Source organism: Nyctibius grandis, chromosome 5 (assembly GCF_013368605.1).
Source record: "Nyctibius grandis isolate bNycGra1 chromosome 5, bNycGra1.pri, whole genome shotgun sequence".
Classification (NCBI taxonomy): domain Eukaryota; kingdom Metazoa; phylum Chordata; class Aves; order Nyctibiiformes; family Nyctibiidae; genus Nyctibius; species Nyctibius grandis.
Window position 1 is genome coordinate 89,532,259 of NC_090662.1, and position 22,264 is coordinate 89,554,522.

General features: G+C 41.8%; 1 protein-coding gene across 8 annotated transcripts in view; it reads right to left on the reverse strand.

Annotated features, from left to right (window-relative positions):
• Nucleotides 1-22,264, reverse strand: part of CALD1 (caldesmon 1) — a 202,147-nt gene that overhangs the window by 46,314 nt on the left and 133,569 nt on the right. The window contains exon 1 of one of the 8 annotated variants that reach the window (XM_068400508.1): nt 12,598-12,828. The exons of the other annotated variants lie outside the window; for them this stretch is intronic. Coding sequence (XP_068256609.1) covers nt 12,598-12,644 — 47 coding nt within the window. The 5' untranslated portion in view covers nt 12,645-12,828. Of the gene's footprint in view, nt 1-12,597; nt 12,829-22,264 lie in introns of those variants that run through there. 8 annotated transcript variants of the gene reach the window in all.

Consider the following 22,264-nt stretch of genomic DNA (forward strand, 5'->3'; position numbering starts at 1 on the left):
ACAGGAGAAAAAAAATAATGAAAATCAGATGCCTCAAAGTTTTCTAGTACTGATTCCCCATGCACACAACTCACAGAGGCTGTGCAGGTGTGGATTTGATTTCAAGGGAAATTTGTGGCTGTTCACTTTTAACATGGACAAGCATCTGTCTCTTTCTCAGGTGTTTAAGAAACCTACTGTCAACAGCCAAGGTGATTAAGAGACATTTTCAGTGAGGCAGCAGAGGAATTATGAGTGCAGATCCTGTCATTTGCTAACAGGATTAGGGGCAGATACATTCCATGCATCTCTCCGAAAGTTAATCCCGATGTGTCTTTCACCTTCATGAAAGGTAAAAAAACCCTTCCATAAAACACGCCTGCAGAAATATGCAAGGTCACATTACAGCACTTTGAACAGCACACTGACGTTACAATGATTTGCAGACAACATATAACAGCACCGTGCAGTTTAAACAGCTGAAAGTTTGAAATGCAGCGATTGCAACTACACCCACATAAACACAATAAAATATCTTGGCTTTACCCTTTCAATTAGTTTTCCCTTAGATGTGCCTGTTCCCCTTACATTACTCCACAGGATCCTTATTCCAGGAGAAGTTACTCGTAAGAAGCTACCAAAAAACTCACTCTGTGTAAACTATTGGAGAAAGTCTGTGGAAAGCTGACTGAGTTCATGAGAGCTGATCAATCACACAAATCTAAAAGCCACTGCTCTTTAAAAAGGGTAAAAAAAAAAAAAACGTTTTCACAGAATTCTTAGCATCCAACAAAAACCTCTCCCATTTCAAAGATTCACTAATAAATTATCTACAAGTTATAAGTTATTCACAGAAAATACCCAGATAAAAAATAGGAAATGGAAGAAAATAACAATTTGCTTGCCCTAGGTGTGCCCACGGTCTGTGGACTTCCAAGGGGGTATATGCAGCTGTTAAGAGGCACAAGGCATCTGACAGAGAAACTTCCCTGTGGAGATACTGTGCCAGAGTAAGGGTTTTTTCTGCAATATACAGCATGTTTCTAAATCACAGCAATTAGTATGGTGCGCTTTTTTTTTAAAAAATTTCAGTTTCATTCTGGAATAGCAGTTCCACATAGGGAACCAGTCTGTAATAGCTGTTGCAAAATGCTTTATACGGTAGCATCCCCACACAGATGAGCTCTGCATGGACAGAGGGAGCTGAGTGGTAATGCCAGTTGTACATTCACGGTAAGTTGTTGATCATGTCCAAGCAAATCTTCCACTGCCAAACAGCCATCCTCTGCCCTAACTGGTCAGCCTCCCCCTAGCCCCTTCTGTGCTTCATGTTCGTCAGACACAAACCCTGGCCCCAAGCTTTCAGTGCTTGTCGCAGCTCCAGCCTGTCCAACAGGCAAAATACATTCACACTCCTCCGGCATTGGCACCTGGGTTGCAGGAGAGGGTGAGCAGCACTAACCTGGGCTGGACCTATGAGCTCTGGGTTGCTACCAGCTAGCAATGAGTGTGTCCTTGTTGGAGAGCATGGCATTACTTCGTGTTGTGATTGTCCTTGCCTCTGCACACCATGACCAAAGCACTGGTCCACAAAGCATTGGTTTGATGCCACATAACATATACTTTCTTTTGTCTGCGTTTCATCATACTGCTGAAAGAAATGGCAGGTGAGTCCACGGCAGCAAAGGTGAAGGAGCAAAGCAGATGGGACTATAGAAGAGAGAAGTGTGACCAACAGTAGAAGGAAAGTGAGAAGAGGTTGGCAACAAGGTGGGGAAGATAGCGAAGGGCTGCCATGGTAAGAAAGCGATATGGCTAACAGGAACAGACTGCATGTGCAGGCAAAAGAGAATCTAATTCCAAATGTGAGAGGAGACAAGATGATAAGTTTTCATCACCAAGAAGCAAAAAATTTTAACAGATTCAACTGATATGTTTAAAGAAAAGATAATTAAAAAAATTCATCATTAAACATACACAAATGTTTAAGCCAAGGCTTCTGGTATAATCTCATACATTCCAGGAGTGAATGCAGACTGATGGCTATTTTCCCCTCATAATTATATTAGTACTTGACACTTGCTAACTTCTTTCCATCAAAAGATCTCAACATGCTTTACAAATGTTAATTAATCCTTGCAAACCCTTCTGACTTCCACATGGTGGGTATTATTACTACTATAATGCCAGTATATGGAATGGAAAAACAGAGACATAGACAAACATACTTTTAGCCTAAATCACGCAGCAGATAAGATTCTCACTTTGGCTGCACTACTTCACGCCTGCTACAAAACCTGTTGAAGCTACCAGGAGATTTTCCAGTAACTTCCAAAGGGAGCTGTTGCAGGTATACAGACTCGTTCCTCCCAGGCCCGTCTCTAAAAGCTTCACCGTGCTGACTTCCATCACTGTGCCTGAAAGCGTGTGAAAGCCACTGGCAGAACTGATTATCCTGGGACATTTTTTTGCTGGCATACTGAACAAAGAGACGTCCTCCCCTGAGCTCTCTGAGAGCAAGTGATAGCCTGCCTCTCTTCAGCGTAATGCCTTCTGTTGCTAGGTACTTCCAAATTACTAGTTTACATTTTAAAAAGAGTTGTGCCTGGTGGGAAATGGGAAAGGAAGGGTAAAAAGCTAGTTTAGCCCAGGGGATCTTGTGGCCGTGTCACTGCAAGGACACCTCAGGCTTTGCACAGGGGTCAGCATGCCTCAACACAGCCTGGCACCTTTTCGAAGCACTGAGTTGTGAACTGAGATACCCTTAAGTGCCTGAAAGTATGGAAAATGCGGTGCAGGCTCCTCACCCTACCATTGGAAAACAAGGAGTTAACTTGCTGCCCAACCCTTCTGCTTCTCAAGCTTCAACAGGTGCAGAAATCCAACTTGGTGAGGTAGGACTCCCAAAAGGTGATTGAGTGAGAAAACACCAGCTCTACACTAGAGAGATTTTAGTCCTACAGAAACTGTAGGAGACACCACATAGGAAAGTTTCTGTGCACCATGGCTCTCACTGCACCCTTTTCAGTCCCATAGTGTAGATGGGACTGACCTGAATGTCAGCCAACCCTTCCAACACTGGTTCTTGCAGGACTTAATCGAGATTCAAAGTCAAAACGTTTCCTGTCTCATCTGCACTGGAAGACAAAAGTGTGTTTTAGGAAGCCACTGAGACTCCTATAACGAGGCATTTGCACAGCAGATGGATCCTTAGAAGTAACACTACCAGAGAACAGACCTTAGACTTGATCCAAACATGCCACGGTTCATCCACGTATCCTCTTCCCAGCAATCCATAGTAACTATTCATACACGCACACCAAGCTCACTGCAAGGGAGACGCAATTCAATTTACCCTTTTATGAAAGTTCTCACTGAATTTAAGTCATGCATCCTGAAAGGCACTGGGAGGGGCCAAAACCCAAGAACTGGATAGCAAATCTATGTTTAAGATACTTTTATGAAAATATAACATTCGGCAAGCAAGGATTTGGCAATGTAAATTGCAGACTATTTGGCACAATAAAGAATTAGGACAAGCATAAGGGAATTTGAATTCCTGCTCACAGTGTGGTCCAACCTGTTACCACAACTCAACTGGCTGAGATTACTGAGTAAATAAGAGTATGATAATCATCTGTCTGAAGAAGATAAACTTTAGCAGCTATGAGGTAACAAAAGGGTCTTGGGATCAGCAGTCCTCCAAATTGGAAAAATAAGTTAAGCCTGTCTTTAACTCAAGCTAACATGCTGGTAGTTAAGATGCTAAATATGGAATTTAGAAGGCTTCATTTGGCCCCTCTCTGCTACAAGTTCCTGCATGAGATGCTTAAACTCCCTTGTGCTTCAGTTCCCATCTGACTAACGCACAGGAATGTTCAGTGAAAAAATCATCCATTTGGGGGATCCAGAGGCTAGCAGATGGGCGTTACCTACATCAATAAGGTATCATAAGACCAATGGGTCTAATGCAAACACAAGCATAAAACTTAACTGAAACACTAGCAATCGTCTTCCAATGAGGTGATCTTGGATGTACTTACAGGTGCTTCTGCCAGCTCAAGATGAGTATGAGATAGAATAACTGTCAGTGTTAGTGCGTAGCTATAAGCATATACAAACAGTTTTTCCAGATGCTTGCCCAATGTTTGCTCAAAATACTCCCACAAAATTACCAAAGATTTGGGAAGTTCTAGGGAAGGCCTCACTTCCTTACTTTCCTACGTTACAGAAAAAAATTCCAAATGGTTTTCTCCTCTATTTCAGCTCCCCAGAAGCTTTTCCGGTTCCTTCTCCAATTTCTTCTCACATTCCAGGCAGCCCCTGTCACTCATGTAATGGCATTTTAATGGTTGCCTCCATCTTCTTCCTCCACACCTGTGAGTCCTGTGCCTTAAATTCTCCCAAGCCTGAACCTCCCTCCTGCCTGCCCTTGCAACACTGTCAACCTTTTCAGGACTCAGGCTCTCACTGAAATGATGTCACGCATCTTGAGAAGTGCTGGAAGGGACTGAAAGCCAGGCACTAGACACTAAACAGCAAAATCTCTGCTTGCTATAATCTTGTGAAAACCATAATTATATCCTTTTTGGGGAAAGAAAACACATTGGCATGATTGCCAGGGCAGAACAGCACAAGAAACAACAAGCACACAGAGAATGTAAAAGAAACAAATACTGTTTCATAGGTTCAGAGCATCCACCTTTCTAACTTCAGGGGCTATAAGCATAGGACTGGATGGGAGGTACCAATACAGACTTTGTCTCCTACCTGATCACTCCACAGGGTGTTGGGTGACTTTGGAAGAGAGAGAAGAATCCAGGAAATGTAGTAAGGAATTAATCCCATGGCTACCTCAAAATGACAAAGGACCAAACGCAGCTCTCAGATATGCACAAGACAGGAATATTTGTCCCCAACTGGACGGGTTGCAAATTATCACTAATGCATATGCTGTCGGGGGAAGCTTTCATAGCCATATAGATAAGGGCTGGCAGGAATACCAAGATAGCTTTGCTACAGTGTTAAGAGAGCTTTTTAGTATGTTGGTAAGTCTTGAGGAAAAGCTGCATTTGCAAAGAACTTCGAAACTTCTTTGCTACAGTCTTTATGGCAAATGAAACAGAGGAACTAGAAGAAAGTTAGTCCTCAGCCTTAATCTTTCTAACTGAAGTAAAAGTTTAGCTAGCTTTGGAAGCAGATGTGACCTCTGCTAATTAGGCTTTGGGTTTTTTCAAATCCTGAGCTATAAAACTGCTGACACAGTGTGTCTGACCACTCCTGTTCCAGGAGGAGGCAGATGACTAAGGCCAAGATGCACACCACCATCGTACACACCCAGAATCCGTGCCAGTGATTTCCCTCCTGCGGGAGAAGCGCAATCCTAAAAATCCTCTGCTTCACAGAGAAAAGATGGGTGTGACACAAAATACACGAGGCTATTATTCAACACTAGTTCAAAAACGGGATGAACAAAAGAAAGAGGGAAAGGAAGCACATGGCAAAGGAGGGGCCACTGTAGATCACGGGAGCTGGAAAGCCAGGAACAAGCCGAAAATTAACAAAGAGACTATAAGGGTTCCACCACGGCCATATCAGTGTGTGATGATGGTCCACATCATTTGTGGATGCTGAAACCTACAGTATATTGAGCGTTGTGAGGTTCACCCATCCCGTGATCCTACTGCTGAGTGACAAACTCCACAAATTAAAAACAACAAACAAACCACAAAAAATACCACCAAAAAAACCCACCCGAAAACCAAACCAAAAAACGAAAAACTGTAGTAAGGATTGTGCCAGGACAGCAACAGTTGTGATGCTAGAAGGTACTTCTGTAATTACACTGAAGTGGCTCCCTCCAGTGTTGAACGTATTGCAGATGGAATTTGGCAAGACAAAAATCTCCTGTTCAGAAACATGTAATGTATTTCTATGGTTAAAAATTCTGCAGGCCATTTGGCTATGACAAACAGATCATAAGCCAAAATCTCACATCCTGTAGTGACAAGTGCATTGGTCTCAAGGACACACCTCTAGGACAGGCCTCCACGTTTCATAGAGTATCGGGGGAATGAAAGCAAGTGCACATGAACTTCTTCCGCAGGGGCTGCTTTCTCAAATTTTTGAAATGCACAGCACACCAGTTAGGGGATGTTTTCTGAATAAGATTTTAAGCTGTCTGGGACAAGAGTCATATTTTTTTGTTCTGTAATACAGCAACCTTTACCTGGAGGACCCACAGCAGGACCAGATCCTCCTAAGAAGAAGCATAAAGCTGACTGAAAGTGATCTGAAAAAGATTCAGAATCAAAATTCTTTGCACAGAGTTAATCCTCCCCGGCTGGCATGCCAGTTTCTGCTGGAGTCACTCCTGCTCAGAGAATCTGAATATTTCTCACTGTTGCTTAGTCAAGGTATATGAAAAAGTGGTGGATAGAAATTAAAAAAAGAAGACAGTCCCTGATCTTCAAGAGAGATTCTGACTTTGAGGAAGAAGGGTCTGAATACAAATAGGCATCAGACAAAAAAAACCCCTCCCAAATCCAAAAAAAAGTGGTTGTGCAGCAAGCTTTTGGGAGTAGCCTATTCCTAATGGTGCATCTGTATGTTTTGTTTAGTGCGAACTGATACATCCAATCCCCGCTACTAATGCTGTTTGTTTTTCTTTTCTGCTTTATTATCACCCAAGTTTATCTTTCACATCCTTTGCCTACAGTAAGCTAACCTCAGCAATAACAGGATATGTACTCTAGAATTACTATGATGGAGGGGAAAAAAAAGAGGAAAAAAATGGTTCACAAGTGACACAATTGAACTTGCAATACTCAGAAGAAAATAAATGAGTGAGTGACAGAGAAAACTGGGCATTTAGTGACTAGGTTAACCATTATTCCTCCTACAGTCAAAGAACCACACCAGAGTACCAGGTGGGAAGGGGGCAGCTACTTTACGTCACTTTTGGTCTCCTGGTGCAGCACAGAGTGAATTTAAGCAGAGCCGATACTTAGCTTGGTATTTCAGTTACCAAGAGACAAACAGAGACTGAGAAAGGAAAGAATTTAAATACCAGCTTCTGCCCTCACTTGAAACTTTGCTCATCATAACTCAGTTTAAAACCTGAGGAACTATATTGACTTCAGTTCTGAAGCCTATATTTAAGCCAGAGATGCGTTACTCATCTCTGGAATTCAATACAAGCCTTCAAAGCAATTTGAAAGAACAACAGCTGAGCAAGTTAAAGCATCAACTAAACCTTGTAGTTAGTTCTTTTCTTCAGTGATGGATTTTTAAGAAGAGAAAAATTGGATCATAATACCTTGAACTAAAGTGTGATTTTTCTGACAACTTCATGAACTGTTTAAATGCTTTAGATGTAGAACAACCCACATGGAAAACTGTGTTCCAACGTGCCCACTGTTCCCTAAAAAGGTGAGTCCAGGATGGCACTGTTAGACTTGCAAAAACTGCTCATTACCACATCCAGTTTGTGTGTCAGGGTGAGATATCATGGCACCGCTGAACACTTGTGGAAAAGAGAAGGAAGAGGGGAGGGAAAGGCAAAGTGGAGCGCATGGGAAACCCTCCCTGACTGTCTACTCTGCAAAGGATTTGAACTGCAGAAAAGAGGAACCATATCAGCAAATGCCAAACCAATGCGATACCTGCCAAACCGCACCTTATCCTTCTCAATCAGCAAAAAAAATTATCCGCTGCCTGATTTCTCTTACCTCACCAATAAAGGGCTAAGTTTTTTTTCCTTATTAGGACAGTCTCCATGCTGTAAAATTCTGGCTTTAATAAGTGGCCTTAACAATATGTGCTGCACATCAGCACAAAAAAAGAAAGCAAATAATAAAAATAAAATACAGAAGGAGAATAAAAGGGCTGAGTCCTAAATTAAAAGGGACATTGGCTTAGTTCAGGCTCCAAAATTTGATAACAGATTTTATGAAATGGAGAATTAAAATTGAAATGGATAAGTGTATGAAGGCTAGCATTATACAGATATATAATTATAAACTTAGCCCTGCAGTTACTTATACATGTAAGCATCTTACTAAAGTTAAGGAGAATTTTTTACTACACTTAAGTGCTTACACAGCTCAAAACATAAATCAACCGCCAGTACATGAAAATAGTGCAAAGAAAGATTTTTTAAATGTTTTCTTTAACAAAATAAAATGTGAAAGGAATGAAAAATTAGTCAGGTCTCCATGTTTCAATTATTTCAATGATTAATGGCAGTGTTTTGCTTTGCTGTATTTTTAGACATATGGTTTTGGATTATCTAGTTTACTGCATCTGCATTATATGGATATATATGCATACATATGCCTATATATATATGGACAGAAGAGCACAAAGGGCCTAAAATAATCACCAGAGAATTTCCCTGGTTCTTTTGAACCTTCTTGTTTTACTCTGAATTGGGAACGGGGTGGATAGGGAGGCCTGGGACTGCAGGTTTGGCAGGAAAGGGAAAGGCACGGGTATGAAGAAGCATGATGAAGTTCTGCCACCCCCATCCCACACTGGTTGAACACCTATGCCAACAGTGTGGCTGTGTAGGAGCTATCTGGATTTAAGATCTGCGCTAACAATGTATTTTCTAGTTTTGCTGAAGCAGAAGAAAAAACCCTTGTCAGAGTGAAGTGATATGGAAAATGTTCAGGGCTGTTTTATTGTAATTCAGCCTGAAACAAGAACACAAATCTTTCATCTATCTTTTTTTTTCTTTAAAATGTAGGTTAACTTGAATCAAAACATTCAAAAAAAGATATTTTATTTTAAAAAAAATATGGCAAAGATGCAGCTCAGTAATTTCTTATTTAGAAAGTATCAAAAAAAAGCATTTTAATTTTAGGAAGTATTGCCTCTTGTTTTCATTTAGGCAAAGCTAATCTCAGAAACCTGACACGAACTCCCAACCAGTTCTGCTCTGCCCAGAACTCTCCCAGTTTTTCTTGGTTTTGATAAATTTACCTTTCATCAGAAACAGTTCTAACAGCTCATTTCAGGCATTTGGATTCCCAGAGAGCAGTACCAGGCTGAGTCTGATATCTCTCACCACTGCCCTGGTTTGGTTTGAACAGGGTGGAGAATTCAGCTCAGGGTTTTCATTAAAGTCTCCAGAGTCACTTGTTCTCTGAAAAAAATCTTAGAAATTTGATTCTCACAGAGTTACATGACTTCAGACTCAGCTGGATGCCCAAAACTCCACAAAAATTAATACAGCTTTGTGCTCTTGATACCCAATGCCTTGCTTGTGCTGGAGGAAGAAAAACATCTTTCACTGAGGCCAGAAGGCTGTGAAATCTCAGAGATGTTTCCTTAGGACCTGTCCTTTCTCTGCCATGTTTCTTCCACTAAGGATAATCTCACTCAAAAATCTTTCAGCTCCTCCAGTAAATTTCTTCTGACCCACTACGATGAAAGTTCCTAAATTTCGGACTCAGTGATCCCAGAGGTCTCTTCCAACCTGATTGATTCTGTGAAATCCAGTTACAAAATCTTGAACTGGACATTCAGTCTTCAATAGCCACTGTCCCTGTTGATGCGTAAACCAGACACCAAAGCACATGTATTTCATTTAAGTGGCAGCAACTAATATATCAAGAATGCTCTGTATACACAGAGTATTGTTACCATAACGTTTATCATAAATATATGGGTACACCCACAGATAAACATATTTGCATCAAAAGCACTCACCTACCATCCCAAGTGTTTTGGTCTTTATTCCCAGACATCAGGCATTGAAGCGCAACTTGGATATAAACAGTGCAGCTCACAAATGGACAGGACATTGTAAGAAAACTGCCTATTTCTTGGCCCATGGTACACTTGTCACTGCTGGGCAAGAGCCACGTTCAGAGGCTGATTGGCATTCTTAGCTTTCAAAATACAGACAAATAGGCTCACTACTGGCTAACATCTTTGTCTATCTGGTCTTTAGTTACATTATGCCCATCTTATTTTACCTCAGTAATGTAAAAAGGCTTTTACAAATTAAGGATTCAGGCCATTGCCCACCGGAGAACAGGAATAAAAAGCATGGCCAACAGAGAAGACCACAAGGAAGGAGATGGCTTCAAGTGAAAATGAACAGCATCAATTTTTGGAGCAGAATTAACCAGATAACATGGTGCCACCAACATGGCTGCTGTCTGTGAAAAAGTGTCCTCTTCTACCCTTCTCTTCCTTTAACAAAACAAGCCAATTATCTGTCTTGAACATCCAGACAAGAAACAAAAAAGATAACCCACAATATGAAAAACCAACTAGAAAATGCTGTGAAAGAATGTACTTCCAACAACCAAACTGCCATGAATGACCTGTGAAGTTTGAACAAAAGTTACAATTTGCTGGAAGAAAACATTCTACCTGTCGGCAAGGAAGACTTCTGCTTTCCTTAGAAACTTGCACAGTAAACACTTATTTTAGTGTCCAGCAAAGTGAGCCAATTCAGTCCCTATACATTTACTAAATAGTCTTTATGTTTTCAGGCCAACCAGAATGATTTCTTGGCTACGATAAGAGCTTCTGCTTTTAATTTCTAGTGTATCAAATGCTAACAGGATTATATTCAGCTATTTAGCAATTACAAAATTTTCTACAAATACTACAAGTACGCTGAGAGCGTAGAGAGTATCTTTAAATGATGCAGCTGAAACGATCATATAAAGGGGCCATTAGAGGACATTTGCAAGAAGTTAAAAATCACATTGTACCTCATTCAAAACAGTGCAATAACAGCCGCCTCCTTTTCCCTGGAGAGTCTCCAGAGAGTTAACTTATAAGGATTTTAATACTCCTTTTCTTTTCCATTGCAATCTCCTGAGAAAACATGAGCACTTGGAATGATTACGTTATGCCTCATCCTGGGAAGGGCAGTATTTCATCACGCATTTCACTGAGCAATGCTTTGAAGAAGCCTTTGTGGGTAACGCTAAAGGTGTCTTCCCCGGTTTTGGCCTGAGGTCACGGAGATGTTTGTTAAAAGGGAATAAATCAGTTTCCAAATTTTGGCCACACATTTGATTTCCTTTAAGAGTCCTCACCAAAGAGAGCTTTGCTTTTCTTCCCCAAATATGCTACTGTGAGTCTTGACAAAAGAAAACTCATGTCTGGTTGTCAAGGTGTGTCTGCTCTTCTTTAGAAGCTGCTACAGGATAAACATCTCCCAAGATATAGGAAACCAACAGTATAGTAGTTAATCATGCTTCAATAGAAAGGGATTGAATTGTTTTCACTCAGATATAATTTCACTGACTTCAGTGAACTCACTTCATATAACATAATTGCAAGTGCTACAGCGTATGCAAGCTGGGGCATTCCTCCCAGCACTCGCCCAGCGCTTCGGAGATATGCCAGGCATAAAGTCAGCACACTGCTGGTTCCCCCTCTCACCCAAAGGGGAGTGGAGGAGAATCTCTCTCAGCAAGGATATCCAATGATTTCTAGTTTTTTAAGCAAAACAGTCAGACCCCGACATCTAGCTAAACTGGTCCCAATGCAGACTAGTAAAAGGGTCCAAAGGTTGCCTCAGAGGCTTCAGCCTGGGTCACTGCACTCAGGGCCACCTCCCCACAGTAGGTATCAAGAGTCAAGGTTTCCACTGGTTACATCAGCACTAAAGTGCCCAAATCTCACCCACTCCTCCCTTTCCCCTCCCCCTTGCTTTCCCCTTGCGCTAGTTGCAGAGAAACTGGTGCTCCGCCACGGCTGCTCCCCATTCCCGTACAGCAGTACGGGAGGGCTGGCTGCCGTGGATTTTGGCTGTATTACACCATGGACCAACACAAAACAAACCCATTTGACACGCTCTTAGTTAAATTATTATTTATTGCCCAATTTCCAAATCCATGATGAAGGATTTTGGATTCCTGGAAGGGACTTCTTGGAGGGGTTGAGTTTCAGAAATCCCTGAGCTCCCTCTCCCTCCAAGAGCACAGGATTTCATGCTGGAAACTCCAAAAACAGGCACCCAGAAATCCCAGTTTCTTTTCAAAACCTCTCCCAAATTTTAAACAAAACCCTGATATAAATCACAGTATTTTAGAAACATAGTAGTGTCCTGTTTCCCACCCGCAACATATAAAGCAGACAAACAAAACACCACCACAGGACCCAAATAAAGCGGATCATTTCTTTGGCAATATTACACAGGCTAATTGATTTTCTTCTGTCGCTTCCCTCCCACATTCAGGGATGAATGTGCCATGAGGACTTTATTTACTCAGTGAATTAAGCAATCTGAGTTACGCGAAAGCTTTCACACAAACTATGAAACTTCTGCAAACTTCCATTAACAGAACTCTGATTAGCAACCAGTCCTTCAGACATATTCTTCTTCCGCTGAACAAAGCAATCTAAATTCTGCAATGCAGGTTAAGGGAAATGCATAAACGCGAAGACTTCAGACAATAGAGCGCAACATAGCAAAAAGAGGAGCAAAAGAACATGGTCTGCATCCAATGCTTGTTCCCCGGTTCAACCAGCTTCCCATCTAGTTACACCATTCTGTTCCCCTTTCCCATTGCCACCGTCCAGCACTTCCTACACAACACCAAAAGGCTAAATCCATACAGATATTATAATAAATCGGCAACTCACTTGGAAAGGCTTGACAAGTTCTGCCGGCAGTATGATCTGCTGATCATGTCTGCAGCGTATGAATCAGTGCAAACTGCTGCCAGCTCCAGGGAGCAAATGGACGGATGATCAGGGCGTGGAATGAGATAATAAAAATGCCATTATCCTTTCAGGCATGCGAGACTCATTGGATGCTCTTTCCACCCCATAGGTTAACCATTTGGTCGGTCCTGTAGCTCCTGGTAATGACACTCTCTATTTGCCTATTGTCAAGCTCATTATCTATCTTGTATCCTCCTCCCCTCCCCTTCACCCCCCTCTGCTCTGTGATCATATGATTATTATTCTTGTTACTGTATTCTCTCTAATAGATCCTCTTTGCTATGTCTGGGCCCCCAGTTACAAAAATTCCTGTAGATTTCTCAGCTGCTCAACTTGACCGACAAATGCTTGCTTCCCATTCAGCTTTCACAAGAAGCGCTTCTGTTTAGCAACCTTGTCTGAGCACCGAGCAGCCTAAGCACTGCACAGAGGTGTCTTCACAAGTATTTGCTTGTGGAAAAGTCACATTCCAGCCTGCAAAGAGATGATGAGGGGAGAGGACCCAAATATAAAACAACGGTCCAGGAAACCGTCCTCCCTTTTGATCATAAATCATTGCCTAAGCATTTTGCAGGCGCTTGCATCCAGTCTAACTTGTGAAAGGTCAAGCTGGATTAGATAGCTCAAAAGACTGGAGGGTGATTGCCAAACAGGAACAAATTCGGGGAGGTGAGAAGTAGCTGCAAGCTTAACTGCAGCCAAGGTAAGACCATCTTGTGTTTAGCAAAGGGATTAAAAAAAGGGCTTGAGCTAAATCTAACCTAACAGACTCTCCTCAATGTTCTTCCATCTAATGCAGTGAATAAGGCAGGAAACAGAAATGCAAACAATGTGATTTAAATGGAAGCCCTGTCAGTTACCATGATTTCACACGCTTGGCTCTCATACCTCTTTAAGCCCATATATGTGAGTAAACTGAAACAGCTTACTGTGCAGTCCTGCAGCCATTCCACCCCAGGCTCTGATCTCGTTAAACCTCATAAATTACAAGGGTGGGTGTGGATGGATTAGTACTGGGAAGGGAAATCTCTACTGCAAGCTCGCCCTTCTGTGGGAAGCAGTGTGTGGGTTCAGTAGGTGGCACTCTTACCTTGGAGTGAGCACCCAGGCAACCCTCTCTGCACAAAGCCATGAAGGATGCTGGATGTCCAAAGAGGCATCAACCTTAACAGGTGTTTTCTCAGATCTTGCAAGAAACCAACGGCTTCACTTTGCTTGAAGCACTGATACTCATTTACACTCTGCTCAAGTCCTGCAGTCAATAATTGCGGTTTTGTCCTCCCAAAAACTCCCTCTACAGTTTCAAGGAGATAGATTTTTGTGGAAAGGTAACAATTCTGTGCTTTATAGATAGGTGAATGATTCCCGTGCAAGAATGTATGAGCTCAGGTTTTTTTTGCAGACTCAGAAACAGGTCTGCAATACCCCAGAAAGTTGCTATTTCTTCACATACACCTTCTGCAGACACAGCCCCTTTTTCTAAAGTACATCTACTGGAATTCTGGTCTGGAACAAGGAAAGGCCAAAGTGGTGATTGCAAAGGGAGAAAAACATGGATTCCATTTCTGTGATTGCAGAGATCTGCAAATGAGATGAGAGTGCAGCAGGCAGGCTATCTCTATTTCTTTTACTCTGACCTCAAGGGAAAGAGGGCATGTGAGGCAGTGCGAATGCATAGAGTCCTTAAAAAGTGCTGGTGAGAAGGAAGTAATGTTTACTCTTCTTGGAAAGGCATTTCTACTACTGGGGAATTACAGAAGCAGAATTCTTACTTCTGGAAGAGCATTAGTTAAACAGAGATTTTATCGCTGTTCTGCCAAAACATACATTTTAATCAGATGCCAGATGTAAGACTTGATGTTTATGAAATGATAAACTGGGTCCCAAGGCAGCCGCTACAGATTTCTGATACAGGTCTGTATCTACTACGTCACAGAAACTTTCTTTTTTCCAGTTGAGTTAGTTCTACACCCTTTTCAATCCATCCTGAAATAGTTACGTTATTGCAGTGCTCACAAAACTGTTTCCATGCAGGATAAGAATATCCTCTAAAACATTACACTCTACATCTTTAAAGAATAGTTCCAGATCTTTCAAGAATCTGCCCCTACTGTCATGCAGATTCTGGCTCTAGAGGGCAAATCTGACCTATTTGTTGAGTCATTAGGAACAGGGGAAGCTCCTCGCACTTGTAGCAGACCCCAGAACCGGTTTAAAACCATTTTAAAATGTCCCCCTTAGACTAGGGCAGTCAGAAGAATCACAGTTTCTTTTCGTTTGCTTTTCTAAATAATGTTTTGAATTATAAAAGTCTGTAGGAGAATTTCACTCCAGATGTGATTCACATGGTCAGCCTATTTTTCATTTGGAGTAAGACTTCTCACACCAAATTGCATCTTCTCGCCCATACCTCTACAGCACTACTGAGAACAGATGCCATTTGCCTACTGATTGAGCAATAAGCAATGCTGGCCACGCAAGTCTCTCCTCAACTCATGTGCCATCTTTGCCTGCAAGTGAAGATCTGAAGATAAATAAAGTGAGCAAATCCCACTTCCAAACAGCATCAGTCTCTCTGTCCAACTGTCTGTAGTCTTAATCTGTGAGTGGTATCCTTGTCAACAACTGCCTGAAATGCTCCGCAGGTTGTTGTCCCACATATTAATTTTTAAGTTGATTTTTTTTTCCATCCAGAAATTGCTACAACCATGATTTGTCACACTTGCAAAGCTGCAAGATCAAATGTGCAATTCTGGACACAGGCATGTTAATCCACTGGGTACAGGCAACGAGCATACTGCCAAGTGGACCTGAGCTAACCCATATAATCAGCATACTATTGCACTGCTGAGTGCCCAGGAGGCTTCACCTTCAGCTGTCCTCGGAGCTGTGCCCATCATTTAAGTCATAAGGCCCATTCAGCTGAGGAACATCATTGTTTTAACAAGAGCTACAGGGACATTTTGTGATTCAGTTTGTAACACAAAGGACGGCTCCACCAAGGCCAACGAGAGCAATGCTGAACATTCACGTTCAGTTGGGTGTGGACCCAGCAGCTCCGTAAGTATACAGCAATGCAGAACTGGATCCCCTGAAAGAGGCTGACACAGCCAAGATTTTGCCATTCTTGCAACCCCTTTAAAAATAAGTGGGAGGAGGATCTGAGTCAGTTATAGATCCTTGTACATAATAATCCCTTTCTTAATTTGAAGCCAAGCATTTGTTGTTTACTTTCTTAAGTAACTAAACTGAGAGGGGTACTTTCGGTACCCTGTGGCCCTGAGGTGAAGATAGTGCATATGGAGCAGCAAGAGATAAATCACCTTCCCCTAGATCATTTCAAAAATTCACATGGGCATCAAAAGCATGAAAAAAGATGGGGACAGGAGATGCATGTCTCAACCTGCTTTCCTACTACATTCTGATGCTCCAGAGATTATTACTTGGCTCTAGGACACCAAAATCCCTAAGAAAGACACTAGAAAGAGAAAAAAACTAAGCAAACAAACACTAACTAAAAACTAGGGCACTTGAGAGGTGTCATTCACACCAATGAACTCGAGTCAAATGGCTCTATAAGAGTGTAGGCTCATCTATTACAACAATGAAAGGAACTACAGGGCCTTTCCTAGCTTCTCAACATTAAAAGCAGCAAAATGAGGAGGAGGAAGGAGACGTGAGAGTTTTCCAAAAGGAAATTATTACTGGGAGGTTCCAACATCTACTCATACTAACAATAGGAATGTCCAGAGGTCATCCAAAGAGTCACTTAATATTTTATTTGTTATTTTTACTTTAACCATTCCTGCATGTAAGGCAGAGTTTTCAGTGAGCTGATCACAATAGCCCATGAATCCTTTTTCTTTTGAGATTATAGTGAATTTAGAACCTGACAGAGGCACACGCACCATCCAGACCATGCCTTTCCATATGTAGCCTATTCATTTCTGTACCTGTTTGTCAACAGTGGATTTGCTGTGCTGCTCGCTGTTCTTGTCCTGTTATTCAAATACCTTCGTGTTTCTTTAGCTCTTTGTTTAGCCCTTTTCCAAGTTGAGGCAGTTGTAAAATAGGCAGGCAAATAACTTACAGAAATGTATCTGATTCATTTCAGAGACAGTAAATAGCTCACCGTGCACTGCCTCTCCTCTGTGCCACTAGTCTGAAATAAGTAGGCAGACTTGTAGAGAACTTTGCAAAGCTACTGGCATTTTGCAAGAGAAATAGAACTTTGTTTTTTATGAAAATCCATTCTAATGACATTAACATCTGCTCCTTGTTTGAAGAATATTTTTAACTGTTCCCTCCCTGGGAAAACGAAAGATGCCACAGTCTCTTTCATGTTCTCACGGAGCAGACAAACTCCTGTGTTTTTCAAGGTCTGTTCTGAAATGCCCCAATACAGTTCACTGCAGGGAACTCTTGTGTATGCATCTCACAGGGCAAAAAGGATTTGCATTCAACCTCCTATGAGATTTCACTCTAGGACACTGGCATGTGAGCAGGGACTTCATTTCACAGATGAACAACACTTGGCATATTAAATCATATGCAATAGGTAAAGTCTGGCAACCCATACATAAGGTCTTGGAGTAAATCTCTTGAGTACTCATAAAAACAAGGCTATGTACTTCATCATAAAATAACGCTGAATTGTCTCTTACTATGTATTTTTTTTCCAGTCCAGTTTTAAATATCTCAAGTAATGGAGATTCTGTCATTTCCCAGTGGTAAATCTTCCACACTCCTGTAGGGTTCAGTATTAAGAAGCCATCCTATGGCTATAACATCTATTCCTCCCCTTATTTTTTAACCATAACCCGTAGTTATATCGACCTGGATGCCTACAAACAGCAGCAGCGCCAAAAATTTTAACGTGTTTGGTGAAACCTGTGAGTAATACTTATCCAGCCATGTAAGTGGATATATGTATTAAAATACATACTCAGATTGGAATATGTAGTTTTGGATTTGGACATATGCATGTGCAAATCATGGAGACACATGGATGCATTATCATGTAGCTAATGCCTTAGCAGATGACAGAACTATTTGCATAGACAAGTTCTGCAGGATTGGGAACACAACCCTGTACATCAAAACGCAAGAGCCTGAAGCCTGAAATTGTAAACACTTGCAATAATGTACTTCCAGATATTGAAGACCCATATAGAGCCCATGCAGCACTCAATCCTATCTGATGCCTGCTTTGCTGGGACAGGCTGGCCTTGGGTAGCTCAGGCAGGAGTTCGGTCCTATGCAGGGAAGAGAACTTAATTTTCTCTGATTGTCCTCAGTTCTTGAGGTATTAATATTATCCTGCTTCTCACATGGAAAAGTTACTGACTGCATGTATGGCTGTAGCAGTAAACAAAACAAACTCCAAGTGTTAAAATGATATTCCAAGGAGAACTTCCACTGTAAATTGAAACTTGATTAGAAAAACATATTTGCTGGTGTTTGCATTCTCTATCAGTTACTTATGGGGCAATGCACAATCCAGAAACAAAGCAGCATAATATTTCACAGAGTGCTAGACTATTTCCACCAAAGCACAGCTTTTTTTTTATGTCATGTTTTCACTGTTTTCAAATAAACATTAAGATCCAAACAATAGTCTCCATATAACAGCCAGGATATAGCTACCTTCTGGTCATTTGAACAACTGAAATGGAGGAAACCATATGAGGGAAGCATTCACAAAGGCTACCTCTTTTACCTCCTCTCCCTATGCCTCAGCACTGACACTAGCGAGGGACAGACTTGGGTCCCCTCCTGCTCTGAGCAGGAGCCCATTTCTCGCCAGCTGCCAGCAGCAGCAGAGGGAAGGGCCACCATTTCCCCATTCAGTTCCGCACCCATTCTTTTGTGCTTTACACATTTCAGGGACACATGCCAATTCTCACAGCAATAAAAAGCTATGTATTATTTTGGCTGGCAAATTTTAAAATTTGCTGTCTCTCATTTATACCTGAACTGTAGCTTGCTTGGAGCAATAACTGCTATTAATAAATCTCAACTTTAGCAGTAAGAAGGATAGTACTCAAAGCCTAGAAACCTGTGATTGGACTTGTAGGACTTCTGCTCACAGCCATGTAGGATAATACTTGCAGAGCGCACAAAACAGAAAGCTGAATAAGCTGCCAACAATGTAGATGCAAGTTGCCGCCGCCCCAATGGTTCTGGCAATAGTTAATTTCAACAACACTTTCAACAACAGGTTTTATATAAAATTATTAATGTTATTTTTAATATCTTAACAGGCATGCTGCAAACATTACTATTCACTTCAAACTTAGCTACAAAAGCCAGAAAGAGCCAGAGCATGGTAGGTGTGATAGGAACATAGAGGACAGATGAATCTCTAGCCAAAACAGGTTACACCTCGATTTTACTGCTGAGCAGGCACGGATGGAAGCCTAAGCCGAAGCTCCTTAACAGACATCCCAGTAAACAACAGTAAACTTGTGAAGTGTGAAGTGTGGAATCTATTCACCTTTGTGTGCCCCACGTACCAGCGAGAGCATCCACTGTCTCACTTCAGTCTGAAGCCATGGTCCAAGTCCAGGCTTCAGGCTTGATCCTTCTCTGCTGGAAGAGTTTATATAAATGTGAGCACAGACACACACAGCTCTGGAAGGAGAAGAGCATTTCCTGCTGGGCCAATTTATGGAGACGTTCCTGTACCAAAAGCTCCTATCTTATGCTACTCTGAATTTTACTAGTGAACAACATCCAAGCCCTGGTTGGGATCTCGGCTTCACAAACAACCCAATAAACTCAGCTAGCAAAAGCCATCTGAATTCCAACGAAGGCAGCGGCTGTTCAACAGCTTATGCCACTTGAACAGCTTGGAGGTATTCAAAACGCAAACCTCAACTAGAAATAATCAGTTTGGGCCTTTCTTGTCCCTGAACTTAGCTTAAAAATGTGAAATTGGAGCCTCAGACCAGGACCCTGCCTCATGCACGTTAATGATCAGTTATACCCAGTTATACCCCTGTCTGACTGGACTGCTCATTTTTACTATCTGGTAACGGCCCTTAGTTTTTTTGGAGGGGGCTTTATTTCACTAGCTGCACAGGGATTACCAGCTAACCGGATGCTCCCAGGAACTTTCAGAGAGCAAACAGTGTCGGTTTATTTAATAACTTTCAAAGTGAAACTAAAATCTTGTCCAAATCATGTCTCTTCTGATTTAATTAAAACGCACCACACATACTGCACTGCTCTGTTAATCATTAACAAAGTTAATTGAAGACAGAAGATGAGTCTTTTCTTTTCTTTCCTTCAAAAGCCTCCAGCCAGTGGAAAACTTCAAAAAACATTCCAAAAAAAGATCAGTACAGTATGATTTTTGTTAGAACGGTCAACACGTCAGTATGTTTTTTCCCCTTCTTCTGTATTTCTGATTCCTATAGGAACGCATGTTAAAAGAGAGGGGTTTTTTTTCTTGCTTGGCAAAATACCTTTCCCAAATTTTCTAAATATTGCCTGGTATTTGCGTCAATATGACAGTCACAGGGTTTGACAGGAATCAGATTGCTAAACCCACACAAAAATGCTTTGGAAATTAGAGGCTAGTTATACATTCAATTTCATTCAAAACCACTTTAGCAAACTGGCAAGGAGTGGATCTGAACCATCCCTGTTATCCCTTCACTTCTGTGGTTCACAACAGAGGTTTCTTCAAGCATGCTAATCTCTATCCTAACTTTTAGACTCACTGAGAACTCCTGCTGTCTGATAAATCTCCTTAGCACTCCTGTCCCAATACATTTTCACTTTCCAAGATGACCTAGCAACCCATGAAACTTATTCCCCCTGTGCAGCAAGCCTTTCCAACTTCTTCCAGTGAGGAACCGAATAGGAAATTAAAGTGTGTTAGAAGTGTAACGCTTTGTGTAACACTCAAGAAACAGGATATGTTCAACATCTATTTTTTCAACAATTCTCCTTTTTTGAAGGAGACCAAAATGAAAAGGAAAAAAAAAAAGCAAACAGAAAATGTTTCCTTCTTCACTTTCTTCAGGTCTTAGGGAAATCTAAACACAAAACCTTCCAGTCTCATCGGTACAGTTGTTATCTAATGGGATTTCCCCGCTTGAAAGCAACAAAGGGTCAAGGCTGAACACTTCCACAAGGCCTGTCATATCAGATCAGGAAAGCACTCCATCAAGGCTGGATTCTTGCCTCCAGCCATGGCTCACGCCTAATGTTTTAGAGGAAAGCAATGGGAAAAGAAAAAAGGCAAACCACACTGCACCTGGTCCATTGAGTAAAGCTCTCCCTGCACAGCAAAATTCCTCTCTGCCCCCTGCAGGCAGGCAGCTGGGGCTCTTCCACATACAGACATTGCTGTCTACACTGCAGGGTCTTTTTTTTTTAAAAAAAAAAGTAATTTATTGCAGGGTAATACACATAAAAGAGTATCAGGAGTTAAAATGAAATCACCATAAATGTTCAGTATTTGCATCACAGCATGTGCATCGGGACATAATGATCTGGGGACTTAAATTAATCCACTGTAATAAAAGACCCAGGTATACTTTTTCTTTGTTATTTCTCTGCATACCCAGTGGTAATACTTATTTCTGCACTGAAGTACCTGAAATCTGTTGTAATTTAGTAACCATGGCATGTGAACAACTCTTTAAGGCACTGCATATCTACTTTCTAGCTTCACCTGGAAAATGGCTTGTGGGTCACACCTTACACTATCAGGATAGGCCAGGTCAGAGCAAACTCTTAAGACCATGATTTCTTCCCATCTACACTGTACACCCTCAAACCCACGTTAAGGGGCTTGACTTGTCCGCAAAAGAACAGTCCAATATGCTCGAGGCTCCAGACCTCATTCACACTACTCAGATGCCCTAGGTGGAGACAAATGCAAGCACCATTACAAACGACTGCCCCAGCTCAACACCTCCTGAGCACAGCCCAGCATGGCCAGCAGCAGGCACCACGGGCGGGAAGCCTTAGACCACAGGTCTAAACACTTTAGCATCTGAACCATTCACCAGCCAGGTAACAGCAGGAGGAAAGCCTCTCAGCTCTGACCTTCTGCTGAGCACACTCGAACCTCCAGCACCAATGCATAGCCTTGGGTCCCCTCTGTCACCACAAAACCATGAGCCACCTGGAAGGCAGACCGTGGGAAAGAAGAGGGGCACCTGCAACTCCTTACACTGTACATGGGTTGTTTTGTTATTTTTCTAGGTCTGTTTTGGTTTTCATTTTTAAACATCTTATACATTAAGGTATCCATGAAGAAATGCATTTGTAAACAAACATCTGTTCAGTGATCTCCATTTGAAGCCAGTCTGTCTCAACTCCTCACCGTTGTTCACAGACTTAGGAAAGCATCCCCATCAGCCCAGTAGCCAGTGACTGAGGGATGAAGCGGCACCATGTGGGTGACAGGTGAAGTCCCCAAGCTGCAAGACTGCAACTCAGGCAGGCTTCCCTGTCAACCCTCCTTCAAAACCTACTCATCATCACAACACCCTAAAGATGTCTTAACATTGATTGGAGAGATGGGTAATATGATTAGGGTAACCTCAGAGACACTTGAGCAGGGATG